The 25644-nt window shown below is 34.0% G+C and overlaps 1 protein-coding gene across 1 annotated transcript in view; it reads right to left on the minus strand.

Annotated features, from left to right (window-relative positions):
* Positions 1-348: 348 nt before the first annotated feature.
* The window catches only part of LOC125068972 (uncharacterized protein CG43867), a gene marked incomplete at its 3' end in the record, with an annotated part of 312796 nt that continues 287500 nt past the window's right edge, over positions 349-25644 (minus strand). The window contains exons 5-30 of the mRNA XM_047678378.1: positions 20993-21088; positions 19133-19321; positions 18162-18203; positions 17899-18069; positions 16904-17003; positions 16259-16410; positions 16041-16166; positions 15734-15851; positions 15166-15408; positions 13902-14061; positions 13476-13683; positions 12852-13013; positions 12054-12191; positions 11481-11625; positions 11178-11290; positions 10616-10855; positions 6238-6357; positions 5306-5463; positions 4561-4738; positions 3613-3768; positions 2687-2861; positions 1701-1872; positions 1416-1545; positions 1031-1162; positions 806-883; positions 349-573 (exon numbers count right to left, since the gene is read on the minus strand). Coding sequence (XP_047534334.1) covers positions 349-573; positions 806-883; positions 1031-1162; positions 1416-1545; positions 1701-1872; positions 2687-2861; positions 3613-3768; positions 4561-4738; positions 5306-5463; positions 6238-6357; positions 10616-10855; positions 11178-11290; positions 11481-11625; positions 12054-12191; positions 12852-13013; positions 13476-13683; positions 13902-14061; positions 15166-15408; positions 15734-15851; positions 16041-16166; positions 16259-16410; positions 16904-17003; positions 17899-18069; positions 18162-18203; positions 19133-19321; positions 20993-21088 — 3927 coding nt within the window. The remainder of the gene's footprint in view (positions 574-805; positions 884-1030; positions 1163-1415; positions 1546-1700; positions 1873-2686; positions 2862-3612; positions 3769-4560; positions 4739-5305; positions 5464-6237; positions 6358-10615; positions 10856-11177; positions 11291-11480; positions 11626-12053; positions 12192-12851; positions 13014-13475; positions 13684-13901; positions 14062-15165; positions 15409-15733; positions 15852-16040; positions 16167-16258; positions 16411-16903; positions 17004-17898; positions 18070-18161; positions 18204-19132; positions 19322-20992; positions 21089-25644) is intronic.

Genomic DNA, 25644 nt, shown 5'->3' on the forward strand with positions numbered 1-25644 from the left:
TAGATTACATAATTTAAAATCGATGGAATTGTATTCGAATCGTCGCAACAGCACCCACTGAAACGCACCGAAAGAACCTCCCACCGATACGTACTCTCGTGGACACGCCGACCGTCGACATATCAGGGCGTGTTTTATTCGTTTTTGATGTAGACAGTAAAATTACTGAAATATTGAAAACAATAAAGAAATACATTCAGAGTAAGTAGTTCGAGTATAAGTAACGCTGCAATAGTTTCACTATTCACCTGCGCGCGCTCACTTGGTGTGCGTGTGCGGGTGCGGGTGCGCGTGGGCGTGCGCGTGCGGGTGCGGGTGGGGGTGGGGGTGCGCGTGCGGCGGCGCGCGGCGGTGGTCGGGCGTGGCGCGCAGCAGGTCGGGCGCGGCGAGGCCGAGGCTGGCGTGCGAGGCGAGCGTGGCGCGCCGGTCGGCGGCGGGCGGCAGCGTGGACGGCGTGCGGCGCGCCGAGCGGTGCGAGCCGTTGCGCGTCAGCGAGCTCATCTGCGGCGTGCCCGAGCCGCCGCGCAGCGACGCGTTCTTGTAGTCCGCGATCAGGTGCGTCAGCTCCGCCATCTGGGGACGCGGACAGGGAGCTCGGTGAGATACATTCCCAACTACGGACGAATGGTTCGAGGAAGCGGCCTTCATGGGGCTCGGTGGAAGTAGAATTTGAGACGAGTTTGAATGCGTCGTTGTATGTATAATTATATTATGTACCCTTTTAAGGAGATGATAAGATTTTTATCCTGTTTTAAAATTAATTCTAAAAAGAGATTTGACCGGATTAAATTCGTATCCAACGTACCTTTGGCTTATTGAGACTTATTAGCATCTTATGAACTGGACTCGAGTCCTCCGCGTCGATTAACATCATTAGATCGTCCTGAAAATAAAAAGTAGACATCACATTTATATAATATAGACTTATTTCCATCTTACATAACAAGCTCCAAGAAGTTTTTTAAGCATATATGACATTTAGAAAAAAATGGAATTTTGTTATTTTGACCGTTCTTAATACAATGCTCACCTGCAGTCCACCAAACAGCCCAATGGAATTAAGCGCATATCTCCCTATGACTGCCATGGACGCTAATTCTAGTACCGTGACTCCTTCCTCCGATACAGCGAGCCACACCATTGATAAATCCGGCTGTTTTATCTGTAATATTTAATTCGAAATAAGACTAATGTAAAAATATATAAATATAAAATAAAAAATTATAATTGCATTTTATTTTTGTATAATTAAAAAATATATATTCATTTAGATTAAGATGTTTAAGATTATACATTTAATATAGTTATTATTATTAATGTAGATTATTATTATTATTAAATAGATGAGAAACTTAAATTTACGCGAGAAATATAAAAATATTAATATTCATCGAAGATATCGATCACTAACTCACCCTAGCTTGGAATAAGGTAGCACCGAAAAATGGCCATTTCCTCGTACAATTGAGATAAATTCTAACGCAATCCGCCGTACTGCGACCCTTTAGCGCGATCCACTTAGAGCGGAGTTTCTCTTCGACGTCTCTGTTAAATAGTAAAAAGGTTATGTACAAATATAGTCTCTTGGATTTATTGATGTCGAAGTAAGGTAGAAGATTTCGAGACGACGAATTGAATCACTGTTTGATATTAATTAAGATTTTATATGACTATGCTTCGTTCGTCTATCGGAAGTGTACCTGAGCTCGTCGTTGCCGAGGCCGGCGCGGTACCGGTATGGGTAGAACCGGTGCGCGAGCGGCTGGTTGTGCTGCGTGTTGGAGGCGCAGTGGTCGCCCATGTCGAGCTGCGCCATGAGCGCGCCCAGCTCGGCCGCCAGCTCGCGCGTCACGGGGAAGCGGCCCGCCACCACTGCAACACAGGCTGACTGACACTCTGCTCCCGCAGTCATGTCACGTGTCACATAGTGACATGACATGATCAAAGAAATCTTTTCTTCGTTTTAAAGAAGTAGTGACACACAAAAATAGAGTACCGCGATTAAAACATATAAAACCGTAACGTTTTGCTTATAACTTCTCATTGGATATTGGATTCTCGCCGCGGCTTCACTCGCGTTTAAGGAGAGGGGACAAGTTTTAGGTACTCCATGTCTCTCTCTTGTTAGCAAGAGATTCTTGGTGGTAGGGCTTTGGCTTGTCAAGCCCGTCTGGGTAGGTACCACTCACTCATCAGATATTCTACCACCAAACAACAGTACTCAGTATTTTTGTGTTCCAGTTTGAAGGGTGGGAGCCAGTGTAACTACAGGGACAAGGGACATAAAATCTAAGTTCCCAAGGTTGGCGCCACATTGGCGGTAAGAAAGGGATGTAATATTTCATAAAGCGCCACTGTCTATGCGGTGGTGACCACTTACCATCAGGTGGCCCATATGTTCGCCTGCCAATCTATAACATATATTTTTTTTATTAATAACTATATTTATCGGTCTGTGTGATGTTTTATCGATCGTTGACATCTACCCAGATTGTCTACCAGGTACAAGAGACATGACACCTTAATTCCTAAGGTATATGCGAATAGGGAACGCTATTTCTTACAGAACCATTTCTACGGGCATTAGTCGGTGGCTTACCATCAAGTACGCCATTGGCCTTCTTACCTACTTAAAGTAAAGAAAAATGGTAATTACAGCATTATGTAAGGGATAAAATAAACTTACCTTGTTGATTAACTTGATAGCAGAGCAGTAACCTCTCCTTGTCAGTTTCCGTTCGCACAGAGTTCTTGAAGTACAAGCGGTTTCTATATGTTAGCCTAATTACTCTAGAGTTCTCGAACTTTCCTGATCCTTTCTCCCGTAACGCTGTTTCCCATTTTGATATTACGTCGCACAACTGAAAAATATTTAAAAATAAAGCGACGGGTTCAACTATACTCTTATAAGAGCCGAGATGGCCCAGTGGTTAGAACGCGTGCATCTCAACCGATGATTTCGGGTTCAAACCCAGGCAGGCACCACTGAATTTTCATGTGCTTAATTTGTGTTTATAATTCATCTCGTGCTCGGCGGTGAAGGAAAACATCGTGAGGAAACCTGCATGTGTCTAATTTCGACGAAATTCTGCCACATGTGTATTCCGCCAACCCGCATTGGAACAGCGTGGTAGAATATGCTCCAAACCTTCTCCTCAAAGGGAGAGAAGGCCTTTAGCCCAGCAGTGGGAAAATTTACAGGCTGCTAATGCTAATGCTTATAATAGCGTAATATAACGTTTGAGTCTTCATGTTGCAGGATTAATGTAAACCTGAAACCAGTTCCAGCCAGTTAAAATTAATTGTAGATTCAACCGTATTTTATTAAATGTATGTCTTGTATCAATGAAAAATAGGTCCACAAATTTTGTCACATGATTAAATTTATTAATGGGCAAAGTTTGAAAAAGGATGTATTAACTTTTCGGACTCAAAAACTTGGTGTTATAGGATTTACATTTACTTCTAGTGTTTATAAAATTAATGCAAATTATATAAAGATTAGCAATTAAAAAAAAAACAAGATTTAATTAACAGCTGTTACCTAAACAGCTTATACAGCGTACTTAATTTAATAGAGAAAAATCGAAAAAAATAACATATTTTTTTTACCTTCTTGTCAGGTTTGATATGATGTTCCAAGTCCTTCTCTATCGGGTCATCACTGAAGAGAGCGAAACCAGACGCTGCCGGTTCTCTGCATCCTAGTTCTGTGCTCAGCGTCGTAAGGAACTCTTCAACCGTTGTCGATCCGTCAAAACTTACCACCTAAAAATATATATATTATATGCAAAATCACCTGCCATGCCAGCAACCGTCAGGGGTAGCAAGCGTTTCCTTAGGCCCGGGCTTAGGGTGGCAAAACTTATTTTTTTTAGTATTTGTCCGTTTGGAGAAGCCGATTATTAAAAGTTCCGGGAGTATGGTGACAATTTTTCATAGGCCTAGGGCAGCTAAGGTATCAAATCTGGCCCTAGCCTTATTTTGAGAACGCAAAACCCAAATTATATATGTAATATAATATTGTCTTCAATAGAGACATAAACAGCACACCGGCTTGGATATCATGGCCAAGACGATCATCGGTCAATACTTCCGAGTAACTTTGTAACCGTAAAGAACCTAGTCCATATTCCAAAAGCAAAATCCCTTTCCCGATATGACAGATTATAATAGGACAGATTGTTAAATAAAAATGCATTAGATTTTTTTTCTAGAACGATATCTATCTAGAAGTGATAAAGTAATAAAGTAGTTAAAAACCATTTTTTATATAATTTTCGAATTACATGCCTTTTAATGATCTATCTATAATTTATCAATGCATGAGATCTGTGTAATGATAATATTAATACCATTGCCCATTTTAAGGAATTACTAATATTCCTATTTACCATTCCTATTAAGCCTATAGCTTGTGCTAATAGTAGGGACGACAATAGCCCAAGGATTCAGGATCGAAGTTGCAACTTTTTACACCGCTAGGTGGCTCTATAATTATTCCGATATTCACTTTGTTTATTGGAAATTGAAAGATAATATTATATTTCCACTACTGACCTGGTAAGTATTATTGAGCACATGTACAGGTATTGCATGTGGTAGGCAGTGGTGGTAGGGATTCTTTAGCAATATAGATAGCACTTCCATTCTGGAGGGCCGGTCCGTTCGTCCGCCGTTCCGGATCGTCCGTTCCAAAGCGCGCGAACAATATGCCGCATATTTACCACATTCCGTTCTGAAATTGTATTTAACTCTTAATAAAAAGCGAATATAACAAAATCCAAAGTTATTTTTAGACATTTAAAATATATATAACAGGGAGACTTCTTTATTTTGATGGCATATCATGAGAATTCGTGATATGGACGTATAATGTAAGGGTAAGAAAGTCGTGTACCGAGTAAAGTACTCAGTATCTGGTTCTATACGACATTAATTCCTTATTTCGATAAAATAATATGAGGTGAGAGGCAGATGGAATAAAAATAGACCATGGCAAATATAGAGAGATAAGTTAGAGGGAGATAGAATATAATAGGAGAGATAAACACTGTTCCAGTCGAGAGGCGATTATTATCAAGCTCATTACAATAAGTTTTAATTTTTAATTTTAGTTGTCATTTGTTTGTATCGATTTTAAGTGGAATCTTGATAGATTTATTATTATTTTTATAACTAAAATGTGTTATTATAATTATTTGTTTCCCAAATGAATAAATATTTTGATGTTCATCAGTAACGGAAATTTTGTATTAATTACACTTGTTTTACGAATGCTATTTAAAAGTATCAAACTACTTACTTGGTGTCAGCGTGCCTGCTCAGATGCAGCTTCAAGTACCACAATAATCTATTGTTCCTCGGTACGAACAAACTGACCGCTAGTGCTAATAGTTGCCAGCCCTGAACGAAACTATACGTAGGCGGATTGCTCTTACAATCCACTGTGAGTAAAGGTGCCTGTAATATTCAGAAAAACCATAGAATTATTAAGCACTTAAGTCATTTTCGAAATACATGTTTACTCGAAGTACTTAAAAATATTGCCTTTCTCATATGATTACATGGAAATGTGTATTACGAAAATTGGCTTCTAATTATGTAGTTTTACAGATAAATGGACATTAGTGGTTTATTTAAGAATCGCAAATGTTTAGAGGACCCTAGTTAAGAAAAATCGTCCGTGATTATCGTACCTATGTAAATCACTAGAAATTGGCTCCTATAAGATTAGAAAAGTAATAAGTCTCTTTTGTTGTGAAAATGACTACTGAATTAATTAATTAATAATACATTTTTCGGTTACTTAGATCATAATCGATTATCGATTTAAATTGTGATCCAAGTTGTCGGTGTCGCTGTTAAGTAAAAACTACAGAATACATGAAAATTGTGATGTCAAACATACCTAAATTAATACTGAATCTATACTATTGTTATAAAGTGGTTACATTTGTTTGTATGGAGGGCTGTAATCTCGGGAACTTATGGCCGAATTCTTAAAATGTCACTGGTAGAAAGCTACATTATTCCTGAGTGCTATAAAGTATAAAATACACGTATATCATTAGATTTTCTTTATTAATACATTGCTCCCGTGCGAAGCGAAGGTTTGCTAGAACTGTATCTAATTTAATTATTATTATTTTATTCGAAGAAGCCACGTGTGATCTGTGATGTAACAAAAAATAAACGAAGCGATAACGACTAGGGCCCAGGGCTCAGACGCATTACCTGTATCGAGCTAGGCGATCCGGCAGAGTTCTGCGGGAGGTCGCTCTTGTTGTCGCCGCCCACTGAGGACGCGCCCGTGTCGCAAGTGAACAACGACTGGGTCGCGCACAGTAGCAGTTGCTGTACAAATGAAATGTTGGTGTTCGGATCGTCAGTGGGGGGCTTTAACTCTACTGACTCTATGCTTTTGTGATATCGTTTGCGTTTCTATATTTGAAATGAGGTGGTGTTTCGGTAGGTTAAACGTTGATAAGTTATGATTATATGTGTTTGGTTTAGTTTAATGTTAGCTGGAAATAGAGGCTTATATTGCTACTAATACAAGGAGGATTAGTGACAAATTATTTGATCATTACTATCTACTTATTACTCGTTGTTGCAAACATTTTAGTGACTTTTAGTAAAATTATAGACCGTTTATTATTATTAGTGATAAGGTTTGAAATATTAGTAATTTATTTATAAGTATAACATAATAATTTTTTTCTTGATGTTTTAGAAATTATACTCTTTTAAAACGTCATAATGTTTAATGATAAATTACATTGGAAATTAAAACGATAATGTCAATATTAAATTTATATATGATACAAATACAAATATTCATATATTAGATTACATATTTAAGTAATCTTACTGAAGTTTCCGATGTACATACATTACAAGAGAGAAACTCTGTCGAAACGTCTTGATGAAAAAATCATTGAAGTGTTCATTACATAAGGCACCTTGGTGTGCAGTTTCATTGTCAATGAGTTATTATGATTTGTTATGTAGCTATTTTTTATTTTGTTTTTTACTTATATACTTATTTAAATCCACGCTGTTAATACTTTTTTATGTAAATATAACTTTAATAATATAATATAGTTTAAAATAAAATATATGTGCACATTATATATATTCAGTAACTTGGTCATCAACGAATGTTTTAATATTAAAATTCTGTTTTATATTTACAGTAAATTGTGGTTGATATTGATTTATATAAATAATATCAATCGTTACTGAAAATAATTATATCTTTATGAAAACATTTAAAATGTATGTAATTTATACTTTATGGAAGTACTTTTACACGCACTTTTTTATCGACATTTTAAATGGTACCTTATAAAATTTTTAATTGGGATATTAGTTTCTTCGTTTGATTTAGATATAAATTTTAAAATTGAAATTTTGAGTACCTACAACTCCAAAATATTTGATACACGTTCTGTCTCCCGAGTTGCGAGTTTTAAATTTTTTTTTTATTAATTACCTGCTTATGTAATTGCCATGCAATGTTTTGTTTTTAATAAAAATGTCATACTAAGATAATTTGAGATTTTATATTTTCTATAAAATCACCATTTTAAAGGAAATTGGTCCCCTTTAAATGAATAAATTTGTAATAAGTTTTGACATTATTTGATTTTATAGTACTTACTACTACTACTTTTACCTAACGTTCTAAAGTTCCACCCTTACTGACAAGAGCGTGATGTAAAACAGCTCCTTAATCTACTTACACTTGATAAATATTTTCAGCTTCTATACGAACGAAGTCGCCGGCATAAGCTAAGAGTTTGACATACGTTCTGTCTCTTGAGTTGCGTTCAGTTTATTTTTATTAAAGTTTAATTATCTTTTTATGTAATTGACGTAAAAAGTTTTATGTTAGTAAAAATGTTAGTGATTTTAAATTCCATATTTTTTTAATTATTTTTAGTATAATTTCATACAGTTTTAACTAATTATATATATTTTATTATTGTATATGTATTTATATTATTTTTACAAATATAAGATATATAGAAGAATATAATATAATAGGTATGTAGAGATATGTGTTTTATGTGCTACCATTTCCACCATAACCTCAATATTTTGGAATATTTTCTTGGATACAACCCATGGCTCTTTATACCCAAATAGTGCTATGTACACTTGAACTGCCCGTGTATCTTGTGTATATACATTCATATATGTTTATGTACATTGTGGTATGACTAATAAACTAAATCAGAGTAAAACTGCATAATGTTATGAGTATTTAAATAATGCATTTTATTGTATGAACTCTAGTTTTTTCTTTTTTAATATTATAAAGACGTTGATCAAACTTTTTTTTTAATTACACTATGCAGTCATACGAGACTTAACCTAATTTTCTCAACTTACCTCGATATAAAATCATTCAATATGTAAACGATATGTTCTAAGACAAACTTGCAACGTCAACCTTTCATTACAAAGGAGATCGGGTGTGCATAGCTATGACAGTATATGAATGACAAAAGAAAATAACATTCCCTAAAACTATTGGGACGGAGGGCAAACATTCTTGGATGGAAAAACGTCAAATAAAAATAAACGAGGGAAAATTTACACCAACATTCCATTTGATAGAATTGCGACATAATACATAACCGCTTTACGTCATGGCAACATTTTAATCAATCGTACGAATGTACGTTCTCGTTCGCTTAATCGATTCTCAATTTAAACACGGAAACCGTTACAGTTCAATGTTGCCAGAACCAGAAGATCAAGTTGGAATAAAACCTTTTTGAAGGTTATTCTCATGATTACAAATTCCGGTAGATACGATATAAATTTTAAATATACTTTCAGAAGCCAATAAGTTCACATACACAATTCCAAATTGATCAACCACGAAACACGAAGCCTTTAATATATTTACAGCGACACACAAAGCTGTACACTTATATATATGGTTTGTTAGTGTATTTAGATTCCGAACGCAAAATAAACTTCTTAAGCGATACTAACATCAAATGTGCTCAATACTAAGACACGGCAAAGGCATAGAACAGACTGCTTTTATATATAAAATCTCTTTATAATAATTTAAAGTCCGACAATATTTTAATGAATTAAATAACAACATTAAAATTGAAAAAAATTGAAGTAAGATCTATCAAAATAAAAAACTATAAATTTAATATTTTCATATAAATAATTTATGATTATATCGATATTAAAATCGATTCTTATTTTGTATTTTAGATTGAATCGATACTATGGGTACGAGCAGTCCATACTATAGCCATGTCCGCGTCCGATTGCGATACAGCGTCTGTTGGCCAACACCCAATCTACCATTTCGATATGAGCATCATATAAACCATTTTCTACACTAGAGTGTGTACAGAAACTACAACCGTGTACAGATGAGTGATGAGTAAATATGACATATGAGAAAAGCATATAAGCGTATCGCTTTAAAGCTTGGGTTTGCGAATATAAAGCGATTTATTTTTGTAATATGACAATTTTGATGGTATTCGAATTTCGACTTTATACTTTAAACACTACGGAACAATTTGCATTGTTAATTCATTGTAGATAAGGTTTATTTTTACAATAATAATTTCGACCATAAAAATTCATATTACATATACATTGATATTCATAAGAGTAAACTTTAATTCGTTTAAAATTTACCTTTAGAATATAGCCAAATAAAAATAATTGTTAAAGCCCTCATAGTTTAAGCCTGATATTTTTTTATGACAAACTTTGAGCGCTTCGGTGTTTTTAGTTATAGCAAGCAGTACCTGGAACAGCACAGTTTGGAAACAGTTATTATTCTCTAAGCGACTACATACTTGATTTATATATTTCATTGATAAAATTAAATTGCCAATGTGGCAAATCGAACAACTTATGGAAACTTCTTTAAATATATTTTAATGTACTAATGTGTGTATAAGTCGTTTAGAGAATTAATTCTTAAAAATCGGATCATACAATACCCACTTCTGTATTCGTTTAATATACTTTATTTTCTTTTAGGTATAAAAAAATATTTTTAAATTTAGTTAGTTGTTGCAAAGGACAATTTTTGCAAGAATATGTTTAATAAAACGTTCATTTTTCTTTAAGTATTATAGTTGCCACATTTATCAGCACACATTAGAAATAATATACTGACGGCCGAATACTGAAACGTCACTTAAATATTTAAGTCCAACTCAACTATTTGAGACGCTGTTAAATTAAAATTTCGCATACTCAAACATCACTTTGGAGCATCCCTCAAATTTGAGAGTGACTCAAAATAAGTATAAGTCATGTTAAATAATTTTGTTTTATAGTGTGCAAATCATTATACCGTATAAATAAAACAAAACAATCCTTTTGACAAGTAATAATTGACCTGACTTAGCATAGGTCGAGTGATTACTATTGTACAGTCACATTAAGTCATCGGTCTCTCTACAGTCTTACGAACGAAGCGATAATTTTTTATCATTTGAAAAGCAAAAGCCCATATACAGAAGTCGGAATCGTGTGCTCCTTGCACATCATAGTGATGTGATGTATAATCAATAACTGTTCCAACAAACTGGCTCGCCGGGGGGACACTCACGGCGGCGCGCGCGGGGCGGGCGGGGCGTGCGGGGCGCGCGGGGCGCGCGGGGCGGCGCGCGGTTACCTGCACGCCGTGCTTGGAGGCCGCGTGCGGCGTGCTCTGCTTGCACAGCGCCGACACCAGCTCGTCCTGCAGCTCGCCCACCTCCAGGCACTGCTGCAGCGCGTTCTGCGCCAGCACCACGTGGTAGTCGATGCCGGCGTGCTCCACCGCCACCGACATGAACAGCTGCACGCACTGCGGACGCGACATGCGGCTCGGTTCACGATTGATATGATGAAGTATTCGGTCAAATAATAGAAAAGAAAAACATTTTCAGCCTCAGAAGATAATTGGTTAACTTGTCACATCCGACGGACATTAGCATTTTTAGAATCATATACTTCTCCTAACACTATTGATGATGCCTCATGTAGCTCACCAAAAAATAAGTGGAAAAATATCAATCTATTTCTCATGACAAATAGAACATTCGTACAGTAGAAGTAACCAACCCAAAGAGCCCAAATTCTTGTAACATAGTCTTAGTCATATATCATATAACAGAACAAATACTCACTTTAAATAATTTTAATGCTTCAGCTTGCAATGCTTCTGAATTTAGCGATGTGAGTGGTGAAGTTATGTTTTCTTTGGAATACAATAATGTAGGATGCCTCCACAGAACACAATCTGGAATAAGAACAAAATAATTTCATACAAGCACATACATATAACATATTTTTATTTATTGCGTCTAAATACAGTAAAATATAATATATTCTTATTATTAGGCTCGTGGAGATTTTTATTTTGGATTATATGTATATATAAGTTTGTAGTATATTTTGAAAAAATATAATATAATCACTAAAAAACTCACTCGGATCGCCATCAGTTTCCATAAGTTTCTGTACGAGTTGCTCGAAGTGCGTTCCTTGACTGAGACCACCGCCGCTCACAACCGTCAAGTGGTAGAGCCACGAGTCTTTGTCCGCTTTGCTCTCGAACAAGAGGTAAGTAGGGCCCTGGAATTGAGATACCAATATTTATATTAACATTACATATAGATCTAAATATCCTTGCTGTGTGTGGCTTAGGAATGAGATAGAATATCCATAATAATTTAAATAATAAATAAAATTGACATGTATAAATAATGTAAATACTGTCTTTGAGGACAGCTCTATCAGTAGAGATATTTTTTAAGACAATCATAAAAAAACACCCGTTTATTAATGTTTGCATTTACAAATAAAAAGGTTTTGTTGTGTTGGTTTATTTAATGATTTATTCGAGACATCGAAACAATTTTAATGTTTTGGTGATTTTATTAACAAGAATATGACCTATTTTTATAAAACCTCTTTCTATTCGCTTAAGTCGGAATTTCGTTTAATGTTCCAATAAAAATATAGGGGGCGATTAGAGAGTGTGCATCGGCGTCGGCACAGACCCCGGTGAGCTGGTGCTGCGGGTAGATGGCCACGGTGAGGTTGCGCGCGTCGTCCGCCTTCTCCTCCGAGTCGGAGTCCGACACGTGCTCCACGTCCTCCACGCGCGCGTCCCGCATGTTGATCTGCCCCGTCGGGTTCTGCGCACACAACGTCGCCCACGTTACGCTCTCGTCCAGCGCGCACGGCACCAGACACAGCGCACGGTTGTTACACTCAAATATAGTATTAAAGTTCACTCAAAACACCGATAAACTTGTAGTCTCGATTATCGAGTCTAAATTAGTAATTCAAATTAGGGTCATGGGCTCAATATTCGGAGCCTCAAGACAAAGGAGTTATAGTAAGCAATCCCGTCACGTCCCAGCCAGGGAGAGTTTGTTTTTTAGTTGCGGTAGTCTGGCTATCGACCAGAAGCTCCACATAGTCCCCTGCGTAGTCTACGACGGTTGCATGTTCGAATTCGAATTAAAATATCTTTATTCGACATAGAAGTATTACACTTTTTTATTGTTTGTCAAAATTCTACCACTATATCGGTAAGAAACACCTCGGACTTGGGAGGAACCAGCGAAAGAAACTCAGCGGTATGTTTATTACATTATAAAAGCTAGGTTAAGTGAATAAACACGGGTCCAAGCAATACTAAGCTTTTACGTGATCCATTAGCGCTTATAATTAATCTTTAATTTGGGGCTGTAAGTACACACGTCGCTGGCAAACCGGATGTGCTAACTGGAACTTCTTTGATTTAGAAATTGTATGGAAATACACAATTGAGGTATAATAAATGTATGTACCTGATCTCCGGGACTCTTGAAGTACAGGAACATCTTGCCCAGTAAAACGCACCAGCTTTTCTTGGCGTGTCCGTTCTTGACTTTGGTTAACCAACCCTGTATAGTAGGCTTGTTGTCTTCCTTACTTAATAGCAGTTTCGTTGCGTTTCGTCTTTGGACATTCTGAAAGTTATTTTTATATATATTATAGTTATTTATATATTACGAAGTATTATCATTTATTAAATGAGAAAACATTAAAATTGGCCTTTGACTATAAACTATTTAAGCTATAAATTAAAACTATTTGTTTTTACTAGGGTGAGTTGGGGCAAGTTCGTCAATGGGTTGCAGCTTTTTATTAAACTTGTACTCCAGGCAATACAAGTTATTAAAACTGATTCCAATGAGATTTGACTGAGATAACATATAAAAAGTGAATTATTCAGCCAGAAATTCAATTGCTACGATCTTATTCCATTGTCCATCTTAATCTAACTCACCCTATTTAAAATACTATAAAAACGTATTTTTGTTCTTTAATAAATAAGACAAAGTCTAGGTGAATATTTAATGTATATATGAAATCCAAATGAGGGTACAGAGATTTATTTATAATAACAGTTTTATCAGGGTAATATTTACTTGTAAGACTCTTATCCAGTCCTCCATGGTGGCGATGCTGTCTGCGGTGAGGTAGTAGGTGCGGCTGCCCGTGAATATCTCGAACGTGGCGGCGCCCTCGTTACGAGAGATCTTGCACGCCTCGCCCAGCCCGATCTGACCCTGGGGCTTCCGGGTCACCTCCGACTGAGACTTCCAGTACGATAGCGTGCCGTTTTTGAGCACGAACCTGGAAATTAATATATAGTTGTTTGAAAATTACATATTTTTTAATATGTATGTAATATGTATATGCATGAATTAGTGTAGGCGCATTGATGCTGTGAAGATTATTTTGGATTTCTTACAGTAACCAAGTTAAAAAGTTTAAAGTGTTACAGTTGCGTGCGTAAGTGTAGAGTGTACCCGTACATACACATGCATCACGCAAGGGCAAAGTGTCCGTACCATCTCTTCCGCCAGGTCTTGAGCTTCCCGCCCAGCTTGGCGAGGTGTCCGCTCTTCTCGAGCGCGTCGTGGCGGCGCGGCGAGTCGCGCGCGCCCTCGCACGACACGGCGTCCGGCGGGATGGCGTAGTCGTCCGACATGCCCGACTCGAACGACGTGTCTGCAACGCGCACCGTTACTGTACACCGGCTCACCCGCTACTTTACTATACGGAGCAATAGATGCTTCGTTTTGCAAGTGAGTCATCTGACGTGAGGTGATCGGGGCTGCCCGAGGGTAATTACAGACGACACCTGCTAATGAGTTGCCGATCTTTGAGACATCTGTTTATGCTATCTCAATTTACTAGACGGATCGATAGGGGGGTTTCTGTTTTGCAAGTTAGTCATCTTATGTTAAGTAATTACAGTTGATTGAAATTCGCAGATGAGAGGAAGTCTTAGAGGTATCTGTTTATTCGCTTCTTGAAGAGTCCCGTATTGTAACATCAGGGAAATTGTAAAACATTTGAAGATGATACCATCATTTTCTGGGACAGAAAAGGCTCGAAATAATGACAGATTGAAGAAAACCAGGCACCCAGTTGGTGAGGATGACAATTGTTTTAGCGACGCTTGATCCGATTAAAAGAATAAGGAAGGTGGTATTCAATCAAATACTTCTTTCAAACACTCCCCCATCGCAGAGAGGATGTCCCATTATAGGAGTTAAAGAAAGTTAATCACAGAGAATTTATGTTGTGGCCAAGAGTGTACGCGAAGATAGCATAGATACACCTATAATTGCAATAATTTATCTCACTCTGGTCTAGTTAAATGATTGACACGACACTAGGAACATTTACAAAGATGGGAGGGACCTTATTATTTAAGAGAAGAAGTTGAACAATACCAATTTCTGAGCATAGATGAGGACTTAGACACAAAAAGCCTATTCGTATTATGAGTTTAAATTCATTCCAATGACGTCATTGAAAGAACAAAATCTATAGACTTATAATTAAAATGAATGTCATGTATTGCCAACTGTAATATTAAAATCATATTGTATTATATTTATCTATGACTGTATTAAAATTAAATTATTATTTATTCAAGTAAAACTCATACTCTCAAAATGTTAGTCATGTTTCAGTATTGGATTAAATGCAAAGCTACCTATCATTTGGAAAGTAAATTCTACCGAGAAGAACCGACAAGAAACTCAGTAGTAGCAGGCTTAATAGTCTGATTTCATAAACATAATACAATTAATTGTAATTTACCTCTAGTTTTACTCTGTTTACTCGGTGATCCACTACTGGATCTCTTGGCAGGACTTAAGCTGGAACTGGTCTTCACGCTTTTCGAAGGGCTGCTAGCGCTTAGACTAGTATCGGAGGAGCTGCATTGGCCATTTGTGTTGTTTAGAACAAGTCCATGAGGACCTGCAGTTTGTTGTATGGAGGCGGGTAGGATGCTGGTTAAGTTTATATTGTTGATCGTCATTGGCATTTGAGATGTTTGACCTGGAAGAGGAATTTCAACATGTTTTTTTAAATATATTTAATATTGTTACTAAATTTTTGAACTCTTGGTGACAATGTTACTTAATTTTTAAGAATTTTTTTTTAGAATGTGTAATTTCTTATATATTTGATTGACAAGGCAGCCGTGAGCAGTTGCGCTATTGAGATTTACAAAGTATTTTAGAAACAAATACGAGACCGCGAGGATCTATGGATGTAGATAAGATGGTAGTTTTACATTGACTGTAAATATATTTGTTCAAATAAAATAAAAAACACATTTTAAAAGGTTTTTCCTTTTAAAAGAATATGAATGAAAACTTACCATAAAGAGGGTTATGATGTGGTGTATTATGAACTGTCACACCCATTGATTCTTCACCATCGGATGAATCGTCTGATGAATCGCCCGTGAAAGGCATCGACCGTATTTGACTTGCGCGCTGCAAACATAGACATATGTGACTTTAACTATATTATATGTGTATGAGTAATATAAATATAACAAACATTCCTTAAAAATAACTACATTATTAACAATGGATTATCAACTTTTTATTAATATAAATAAGATTAGTTTCTCTAGAACAAATTTTGTGAAATAGTTATTAGAAGATTTATGTATTAATTACCCCTTTAACGGTAGCATATACTGGAACCGAGATATCCTGGTAACTGGTGGATTCGTGCATGGTCCGGGGACACGGAGGTGGACTCAACTCCTCTTCCACGGACTGCTGGAGACCGTCATCTGCCACCTGAAAATAAGATATAACAATTTAAAAAAATTAGAACTTGTGGCAAAATAAAACTTTCATGGCTATAATAAAAAAATGGATAAGACGCAGACCTGGTATATTTTTGCCTCCCAGCTGGGGAAGCGATGCAGAGGGGGCGTGGGGGGGCGCGGCTGGTCGGACACGCAGCTGTCGCCCGTGGACGAGCCGCCGCGACTCGTGCCCTGCACCACCACGTGCACGCCCTGCCACGCCGGCGTGCGCTCTGCGAGGAACACCAAATGACGACATTGTAAGGCATTGTAAATACATATTATACCGCACGCTTAGGAAAACATCGATAGAACTCAGAATTTAAAAAATAATGATTATTGTTAAATAAGAGCTCAATTCTAAAAGAAACATTAAAAAATAAAAAATAATAGTAATGTGCGAAAATATCTTTATTTCTTTACCACACCTAAAAGTTTATATATTTCAGAAAATACGTGTGGTTTCAATTTTGTCTTATGAGTTTTAGTTCCGATTCTACAAAATTTTCAAAAATATGTTATTTATACTAAAAATATAACATAAAATTGCCAATATGGATTTTAATTTTGGCCAGTATTTATTTAATAGTGAGATATATTACGTTAATTAAGAATCATTTGGTGTCCATAATATAGCAAATTGCATGGATTATTCAAATCTAAGGTTCGTTTACATTTACTCCTATCATTCCCCTCAAGTAAATATTACAGTGGTTTCAAGTTTACCTCGGCTTGGTGTATATATTTCAGCATAGTCGTGTGTGGTATCGCCGTCTGTTGAAGTATTTGGTGTTGTTGGTAGTACCACTAAATTTTCTACTGCAGCCTGTTAAAAAAATATTAGAATTATTTGACGAGATCATGGTTAGAATTATTCAGTAACTATATCGTAAATATATAAGACAAAAATAATACTTTTTTACATTATCAGAAAAGTGTGCTAAATATTTTTGAATGTTAATATACTTTATTGTACACCACAAACATAAAATAATACTAAAAATAAAATCAAAAATATATAAAAAATATTTGATGTGTTGTACAATGGGCGGTCTTATGGTTAATTAGCCATCTCTTCTAGTCAACCCATGTGCATGGTGCAGCCATTAACATACATACAAATATTTACACATTAATACTTACACTTAATAATAATACATATATAAATATATATCTATTATGAGTACACTAATAAATATTTTAAAAATATACTAGTTATGTAATTAGTAGATTGCTTAAATTGAAAAAAAATAATTAAATAGAGCAATAGCTTTTTGTAATCCAATTAAAGTAAAAAGCTGTTTATATATAATTCAGATACTACAGTGATCAGCCAAATATTCTATACAAATATTACTCATAAACTAAATATTACTATACATTGTGATTATTTTCCCAGTAATTTATCAAATCAAACCCATGTGCATTTAAGTGATCAGAATGTATAAAAATATTATTTTATAACACAGTAAGATATTATCATTGGATTTGTTTGGAATGCAAACCACTATAAAACATAACTATGCAGGGTTATATTATACAGTGGAAATAGGAAGATTGTGAAACATATACATTATCATAGTTAAGTATAATTCAACATAATCTTGAGGACAACTACTTTTATTTTTACCTGGCAAAAACATTGTATACATTAACACTTTTTTTTACATATAACAATTAAAAAATCAAATAAAAAACAAATGCCTGTTTAAAATACATACTGCAAGATCATCAGCTAGCAGACTGGCAGCGGTCCTCTCATCCATGGTTCGATTCATTGTGTTCAATTGACTATTGGCAGTTGTTTGAGTTAAATTTGTCGTTCCAATCGATAGATTTCGTCTGTGTCTCACTGGGGTACTGTAATGGGGTTCCGATGATGTTATTGGCAGCTGGAAAGATATAAGAAGATTTAATACTTGCTCAAAGTGAAGTTGCAATGTTCTATCTTCTACAATTAAATATCAAGTAGCATTGTTAATACCTTTATCCTTTTTAAGTCTGCATATTTTTTCAGTGTAACTTCCTGTGTGTTAGATTGGTAATATTAAATTAATTTTTTTATGTTACATAGTATGTTTATTAATTCTTTTTTAATATTTTATTTCTATGTTTTGATTCTTCTAAATTAATCAAATTAGCTTTAAAAGAGATTTTTAAGAGTGTGATCTCCATTTAAATAGGTCCAGATAAACATTAACAAAACTAAAAAAAATATTCAAGTTTATATTTGTTAGAATGAATACGATGAAAATTTAAAGTTTATATATAATATCCTTAATAGAAAATGACTTAATATGTCAAATATTCAAGCAACTATAACAGTGAAATTAAACATAAAATGTGACACTTTTATTATAACAGTAATAATAGCTAGCTCTAGTATGAATAGCAGTGCATAAAAAACAAACTTAGAGATTTTATACTGATATATTAATTGTACATAAGTCTTACTTAATTTGCCAGACAAGCATTGCATAGATTTTTTTTATAACAATTGCCATATCACTAATTTATAATATATTAAATATTGCTCTATTTAAATATTGGTTTCACACCAATGATTAGTAACTCATTATCCATTCAGAAACATAAAAATAATTAAATTTGATATTGAAAGAATAACATTCCCAAAAAGTATAAGTGCTGAAAATAATAGCAGTAAAATATACAACATTGACACATCTAACATCCAGCTACCTGGGGACCCTCTAGGCTCTCAGAGCGTCGACGGTTATTAGCCAAGAGGCTCGATGAGGCACGGGTGCCGTCTTCTGTCCTCACTTCTAAAGACAGACTTGCCCGAGAAGGTAGAAACTGCTAAGGAAGTTTAAAATTCTAAGCACTGCATGATACTTACTCATATAACAATAGTTATTATGTTGTTTAAAGGATTGTTTGCAATATGCAATATGCAATGACATTTCATGTTAATGATGTTTTATTTATACTTACAGCACAATTTCTGCTTCCCTGCGCTGCAATGTGATTCCTAAGTAATTCCAGCTGCTGATTGCAGCGGTCGTTTTGTTCCCTCAGCAATTGGTTCTGTTGCTCTAGTTCTTTAAGCTTGTTTGTCACCCACTCCTTTATTCGTGCGGCCTTTGCCTCAACTTGTTTCGCGTCTTGGAGTCGCAGCTGCTTCTGTCGGAATGTGCAATGTTGTATTGATATTGTTTTAAAATTTTAAGTTTTGTGATTTGAAATTTCCGAAACTGTGTTCATACTGGAAATGAGTCCATTGACCATTATAAAAACACATTTGAACCGTAAAATCCTAAAGTTGAAAACTATTTATTCTTTAAAAATTAAATACTAATAAACTAATAATAAATAATTTAGGAAAAAAAGATCAAGTACTATTACGTACAATTAATTAGATTTAATTGGAATCTACTTGTAAGTTTTATTCATCATATTATGATGATGAATATATATATATAGTATTAATAGTGTTGACAAATTTTTCAATAAAGTGAGATTATCTTCTTAAATTTATTCCGATTTACCTGCATTTTTTTGTTTAAAAGTTTTCAGAACTATTACAGTATATTACATTTATGACACTTGTTTATCACTATTTACAATTATAAAACAAAGTATTTGTCACATAGTTGTTATTCTCATTTAAGAATTTCATAATAAATAATAAAATGTGAACATAAATGAAAAAAAGACGACATAATTGAAGCAGCATATACAATATAAACAGATAAACATCACAAGACACAACTTATGTCACAAAGTCCGCTATGTTACGCTAAGATAGCGTAGTGACGTTTGAAGAGCTTTCGAGTTTCGATGACGCTGACGCCATGACGTAAAAGGGATGTGATAACATTGAAAATCGAATTGGGTTTTTTAATAGTCACATTTAAATTTAATTTTTAAAATATTAATAAAAATTACAAGTGTTTGTCTTAAAGTGAAACCTCTTTATGTGAAAAAATCTAAGGTCAATGTTGTGTTCAAGAATTTTGATTAAGAGTGGTTTATCTTTTGCATCTTATTCTTTCTCAATTTTATTTAAAAACACAAACTGTTTCTAAAACAATTATTTCAAAATTTAATAACTTTTACTTTTCAATTTGGTACGTAAATTATTATTAATTCTGATTTTTTTCATTACATATATCGCTATATTATATACATACTGGGATTGTAATTGTAGTAATAACAAAGCAAAACTATATAGCTAATTCCATAATAAGTCTCAAGGGTAGGAAGGGCTAAGACTAGTTAACAAAACGGTTCCCTAAAGGTCAGTAACAGTAGAATAGATTAAATAATAAATACAACGGGAAATCCGTTTTCTTACAAACACAATGTTATTGATCACATATTATGCAGGCTTTATATATAAGATAAGTATATAAATATACGATCATAAATACATTTTTATTTATTTATAGATAGAAAACCACCAAGTCTTATTTATTTTAAATATGATCACGTGCCTAATTGTTTGAAGTAAAAAAAAAACATCACTGTCAATGTACCGCCAATCAAATGATTTAAGATGTTATGTCTTTTGTAACTGATATAACACTGGCTGACTAGAATGAATTATATCCTCCTGACCAATGCTAGCCACAGTGCATTTTCAATTCTCTAACGCTCTCAATGCGATTGAACGACAATCCAATAAGACAGGTAATAGTAAAGACGCAGGAACATAGCGAATGGAGTGTTTAAACTTTCAAATTCTATAATTTTTTTATTGATTCGACCGTGAAAGATAAAAAATTACGAGCACAGAGGTGGAAAAATTACTGATTGGTAGGTATTGAATATTTATGGAAGTATTTAATATACCTGTTCTTCAATTTGGCCTTCAAGTCGCGTGATGGCCTTCGGCGCCCCTTCAGCGCCAGCCGGCCACTCGCACAGCCGCTGCTCCATGGCGCGGACCTGGAACACGTGAAGTTTTAATATTTATAACATATAATAAATATTGATGTATCTAATATTATTGTAGTTTACTCAGACCATTTTATTTAGGTATTTAATCGTTTAATTAGAAGTTCGATTAAAATCAAAATAAAAAAAAATATATGTTGTAAGATGTTGCAAAAAAATTAAGTAAATTGCTAGTAAAACATTGTTACATACACAATTGCTGTATACACAAATAAAAATGATTATAAAAACTAAATAATAATTATTAATATATTTCCTATTTGAAATATAATATATTCATCAAAGGAAACCGCAGAAATATATTCATCAATCATTAATCGTAGTATATAGTTACGATCGTTGAGGATAATAATCAAGGCGATAACATACCAAAGTAACCGCAAACTGACTTAGATATCAGGTTCAATAACATTGCACACATTAACATGTATTATTAACTGTCCATCTATAATATATCCTTTGAATTACATTACTAAGACAAAAGTTGAAGTAGCTTTATAATTTGAGTCCTTCTTCTTGACGTGTATTTTTAAACAGAATAAGGATATTCATTTTTTAAAGAGGGATACTCACATATTGCCGCGTATATATGTTTGTATGACATTCTGAAGCTTTATGTCCAACACTATGCGTTAAATCGTCGATACATTATAAAGGTCACAATTAATTTTTACACTGATATCACTGGTACGTAACAGTTTGTTTTTTTTTTTATTTTCAGTTCAAGAAAGTCTATCACCAGCCACTATGTCACTGTTTCGTATAAAATAAATAAATTGTATAATATGTTTTTTGCAATATAAGTTCATGCGAAGAACAATGAAAACTTCCCGTTGAAGGAATACCCAGGAATAGATCGCATTAATCACAAACGCTGTAATTTGCCTGACTCACGACACGAGGGGACGCCACGAATATCCAGAACTTTCTATATCGGGTAACACTTAGACGGCGAACATGGAAAAATAAATGATAGACACCGTGAAGAGGAAACTTTGAAATGGACAATAAAATAAGCATGAATCAAACTTAATTTCAGGACAGGTTGAAAATAATCCATTGTGCGCTATGGTTTATTTTTAATAGTAACTTTGAATTAGTAAAAATAGGTTTTATATGTATTTGACGTACTTTTAGTACATGAGTCGTAGTCAAGTAAAGAAGAGAAACGTTTATTTAAAATAGTACATATTTTAGTAAGAGAGCTGAAAAGGCGTGCATCATACCCGATGATTGCGTGTTAAAACCCAAGTAACCACCATCGAATTTCCAAGTACTTAATTTGTGTTTATAATTTAGGATGCAAAACATCATGACGTAATCAGCAGGTGTCTGATTTCAATGAAATTCTGCCACATGTTTATCCAGCAACCAGCAAGTAGCGTGTTGGATTTAGCTTTAAATCTCAAAAGAAGAGACCTGCATTGGGTCAGCTAATGCTTTACTGTATTGTAATTTTAGATAAAAGTTCATAAATGAGAACATCATTTACGTATACCTTGAGCCATACGAGGAAAGAAATATTTATTTCACAAGTTTCTGAAATATTGCTGTCGCTAAAAGGATCATATGATAACATTAAAAAAAAGCCAAAAAATAAACAGAATCGGGATAGTTTTATGTACGCAGATTGAAAAACTATCTAACTGTAACTGAATCTTGATTAAATATGATTAAAATAAGCGATTGTCATAATATTAATATTAATTTAATCCCTTGATAGATTACCTAATTAGATATTCAAAAAATATCAGAAAGACTTGTTATGTTATGGAGATTATTATTATTATATATTATATAAAAATAAATTATGTATGCCTTTATTTTTTATGAACATTATCCATAAAAGCAGATATCCTTATGCCTATTGCTCCGTTACATTATACCTAATACATTTTGATATGTCGAAAGCTTTGAAACGATATCCATTAATTTTAATTTGCGGTCAAGTGTAAACAGTGTGGCGACACACAAGTTCGTTCATTACCAAGTCCTCTAATTAAACCGTTGCCAGCAATGAAGAGTAGTTTAGTTAGATGCTTCCTTATTTATTTCATAAGTACCGGCAAGTTAATTTTGTAATGAAAGCGTGAGGAAGCGAGCTGTAAAGATGAGATGTTTATGATATTTACGTTTTTAAACGTAAACACAATATCACCGACTGAAAGCGTACTCAATATAAAAGGTATTTTTATGCTAGTGATGTGTTAATTTTAGTAGCTAGTATAAAACATTCAGCGCATACATATCTATATGTTGATGTTCCTTGTTTTTATTCATTCGTTCATTAATGAACGCGTCGTTAAATTTGGTCCGGATGTCGGTACTCGCTATTGAACTCTTGTGTATTTTATTTTTAAATTATTTTTCAGCTTGAATCTTTAAGTTATTTCGATATTCGACTTTTAAATTTCGTTGATTAAATATTTTGCAGTGAAATTTATATGGTAGATATGTTTATTAGAATGCGTACGTTACACGTACGTAGATTACGCTGTATTTGAAATATTCCATGTTTAATACAGAAAAGAATTACCCAATTCACTTGTAGGAAAGTTACTTCAGATTTTAATAGAACCAGATAGAAATTATCGGTTTTTTTAACGGCTTGGAAATAATATGATTTTTTTTCTATATGGTGGATATTGAGTTGTTATTTTAATTTCCTGGTTCTTGCAAGTTTTATTTATCCGTAAATTCAGTATAGTACTCAATTATACAGAGAACTTTTTTAAATCAACTTTTGGAAAAAAAATCTCATACCATATAGGTAAAATATAATCTAATTAAGTAACAGATAACAAAAAAGAAAGAAAAGAAAAAAGTTTTTGTAATTCAGCCGGTAAGGAAAAAATGATTGTCGTTTCGTTTGTGGGAAAGGTTCAAAAGAAGAGAAATGTCAATTATTTATTTATTTATTTATTTCATATTCGACTTAGCAAGTGTTCAACGATTGATATACTAATAATACGAATTAAATCAATTATCAAATACTATCCAAATTACTCTTACGTCCAGTTTATCTCTTAGCATACTTTATACGTATTAGTCTTAATATATAAATACTGTTAGGCTATCCAGCACATACCTACCCTACCCTACTCATACATGCTTTCTGGCAAATTATCGAATATTTTAGGTGGTAACAATTGACAATTACCTACTACTTTTTAACTAGTTAGATATATTCATAACAATATGAAAAGGATATTTGAAATCGCTTCGACAATTGTCAAATGTACTTTGACAATTGTCACAGTTGTTTATGCCACGGTTATCTATGGTTCAGATATTGAGCTAAAATCTGACTTTTAAAATCCGAAGATCGATTATCGACTTCCAAAATCTCATTTCAATCAATTCCAAGATTTTACTTCGAAATCTCTTTTCCTTTACACTATCTTTGTAATATTCTTTACACAACGTTAAATCACGTGTTTAATTATGTCATATTCGTTAAATCATCAAATTATAATGATTAATTATCTAAAAGAAAAACTCCTTCCTTTTACACTCTCTTACACGCTTTCTTTACACTAAGTAAAATCATGATGAATCAGACGTCAATATAATACAAAGAATCCCGTACGGAAAATTCGTTGAATCATCAAATTAATACATTTAGTTAATTAATTAGTTAACAATGATACCACCCACGGATTCATGTTTATTTTTTTTCCAATAACAAATTACTTACTTAATAGTTGTTTATTTGTGTAACGTCAATCAATCCTTGTTTAAGAAACATGTCCCATTTGGCGTTAAGAATAGATCAAAGTTTAACACGAATCACAATTAGGTATCTCGGATGTAGCGTTCCGCTTTTTTTAGGTCGTCCCTTTATTTGGAATCAGTTTGTATGGACGTTACGATCCCATTGTTTCGTTATATAATACGTAACGTGATAAGATCTATTGAGTTATTCTATGAGTATATAAATTGAGTTGAAGAGCTCAGCAGGTTCCAAGTCGGTTTAGAGTTTATTTGCCAATACAAAAAAAGCTGATAAATACTAAACCCATATAATATCATTATATTTTTTAAAGAAAAATAATAAAGGATGACTAAGGAGGTTTTTCATAATTAACGACAATGATGTGATAATGTCAACATTAATTACAAACCTTTAAACTGTTAGAGCGTGATCGAGTAATATTAAGTAAGTTATTAATTAAAATTTACTTTTTACTGACTTCCTTAACGTAAAGGACCACTTAGAAAGTATTTTAAATATATATATATTTAAGGGGGTTAAAGAGATTGATGATAATGACGAGAAATGAGGTTAGGCTGTTGTTTAAGAACATTTCTATCACAGTTTTGTAAATTCATATTGTTAGGGGCCGAAAGTTTCAATGGAAACTCCAAGGAAGTGCGTCATTATTGCAAGATGAAAATACCGCGCTATTTTCATTTGTTTAAGCATAATTTAATTCATCGCTTGATCAAAGGATGAGAAACAGAGGAAGATCAAGTTATCTAATATCTACCTGAAAAAAAAATATTGTTTCTGAAATATTACTGATAGTTATAAATAATAATTATTT

The sequence above is a fragment of the Vanessa atalanta genome, chromosome 14 (genome assembly GCF_905147765.1).
Source record: "Vanessa atalanta chromosome 14, ilVanAtal1.2, whole genome shotgun sequence".
In the NCBI taxonomy this organism is placed as follows: domain Eukaryota; kingdom Metazoa; phylum Arthropoda; class Insecta; order Lepidoptera; family Nymphalidae; genus Vanessa; species Vanessa atalanta.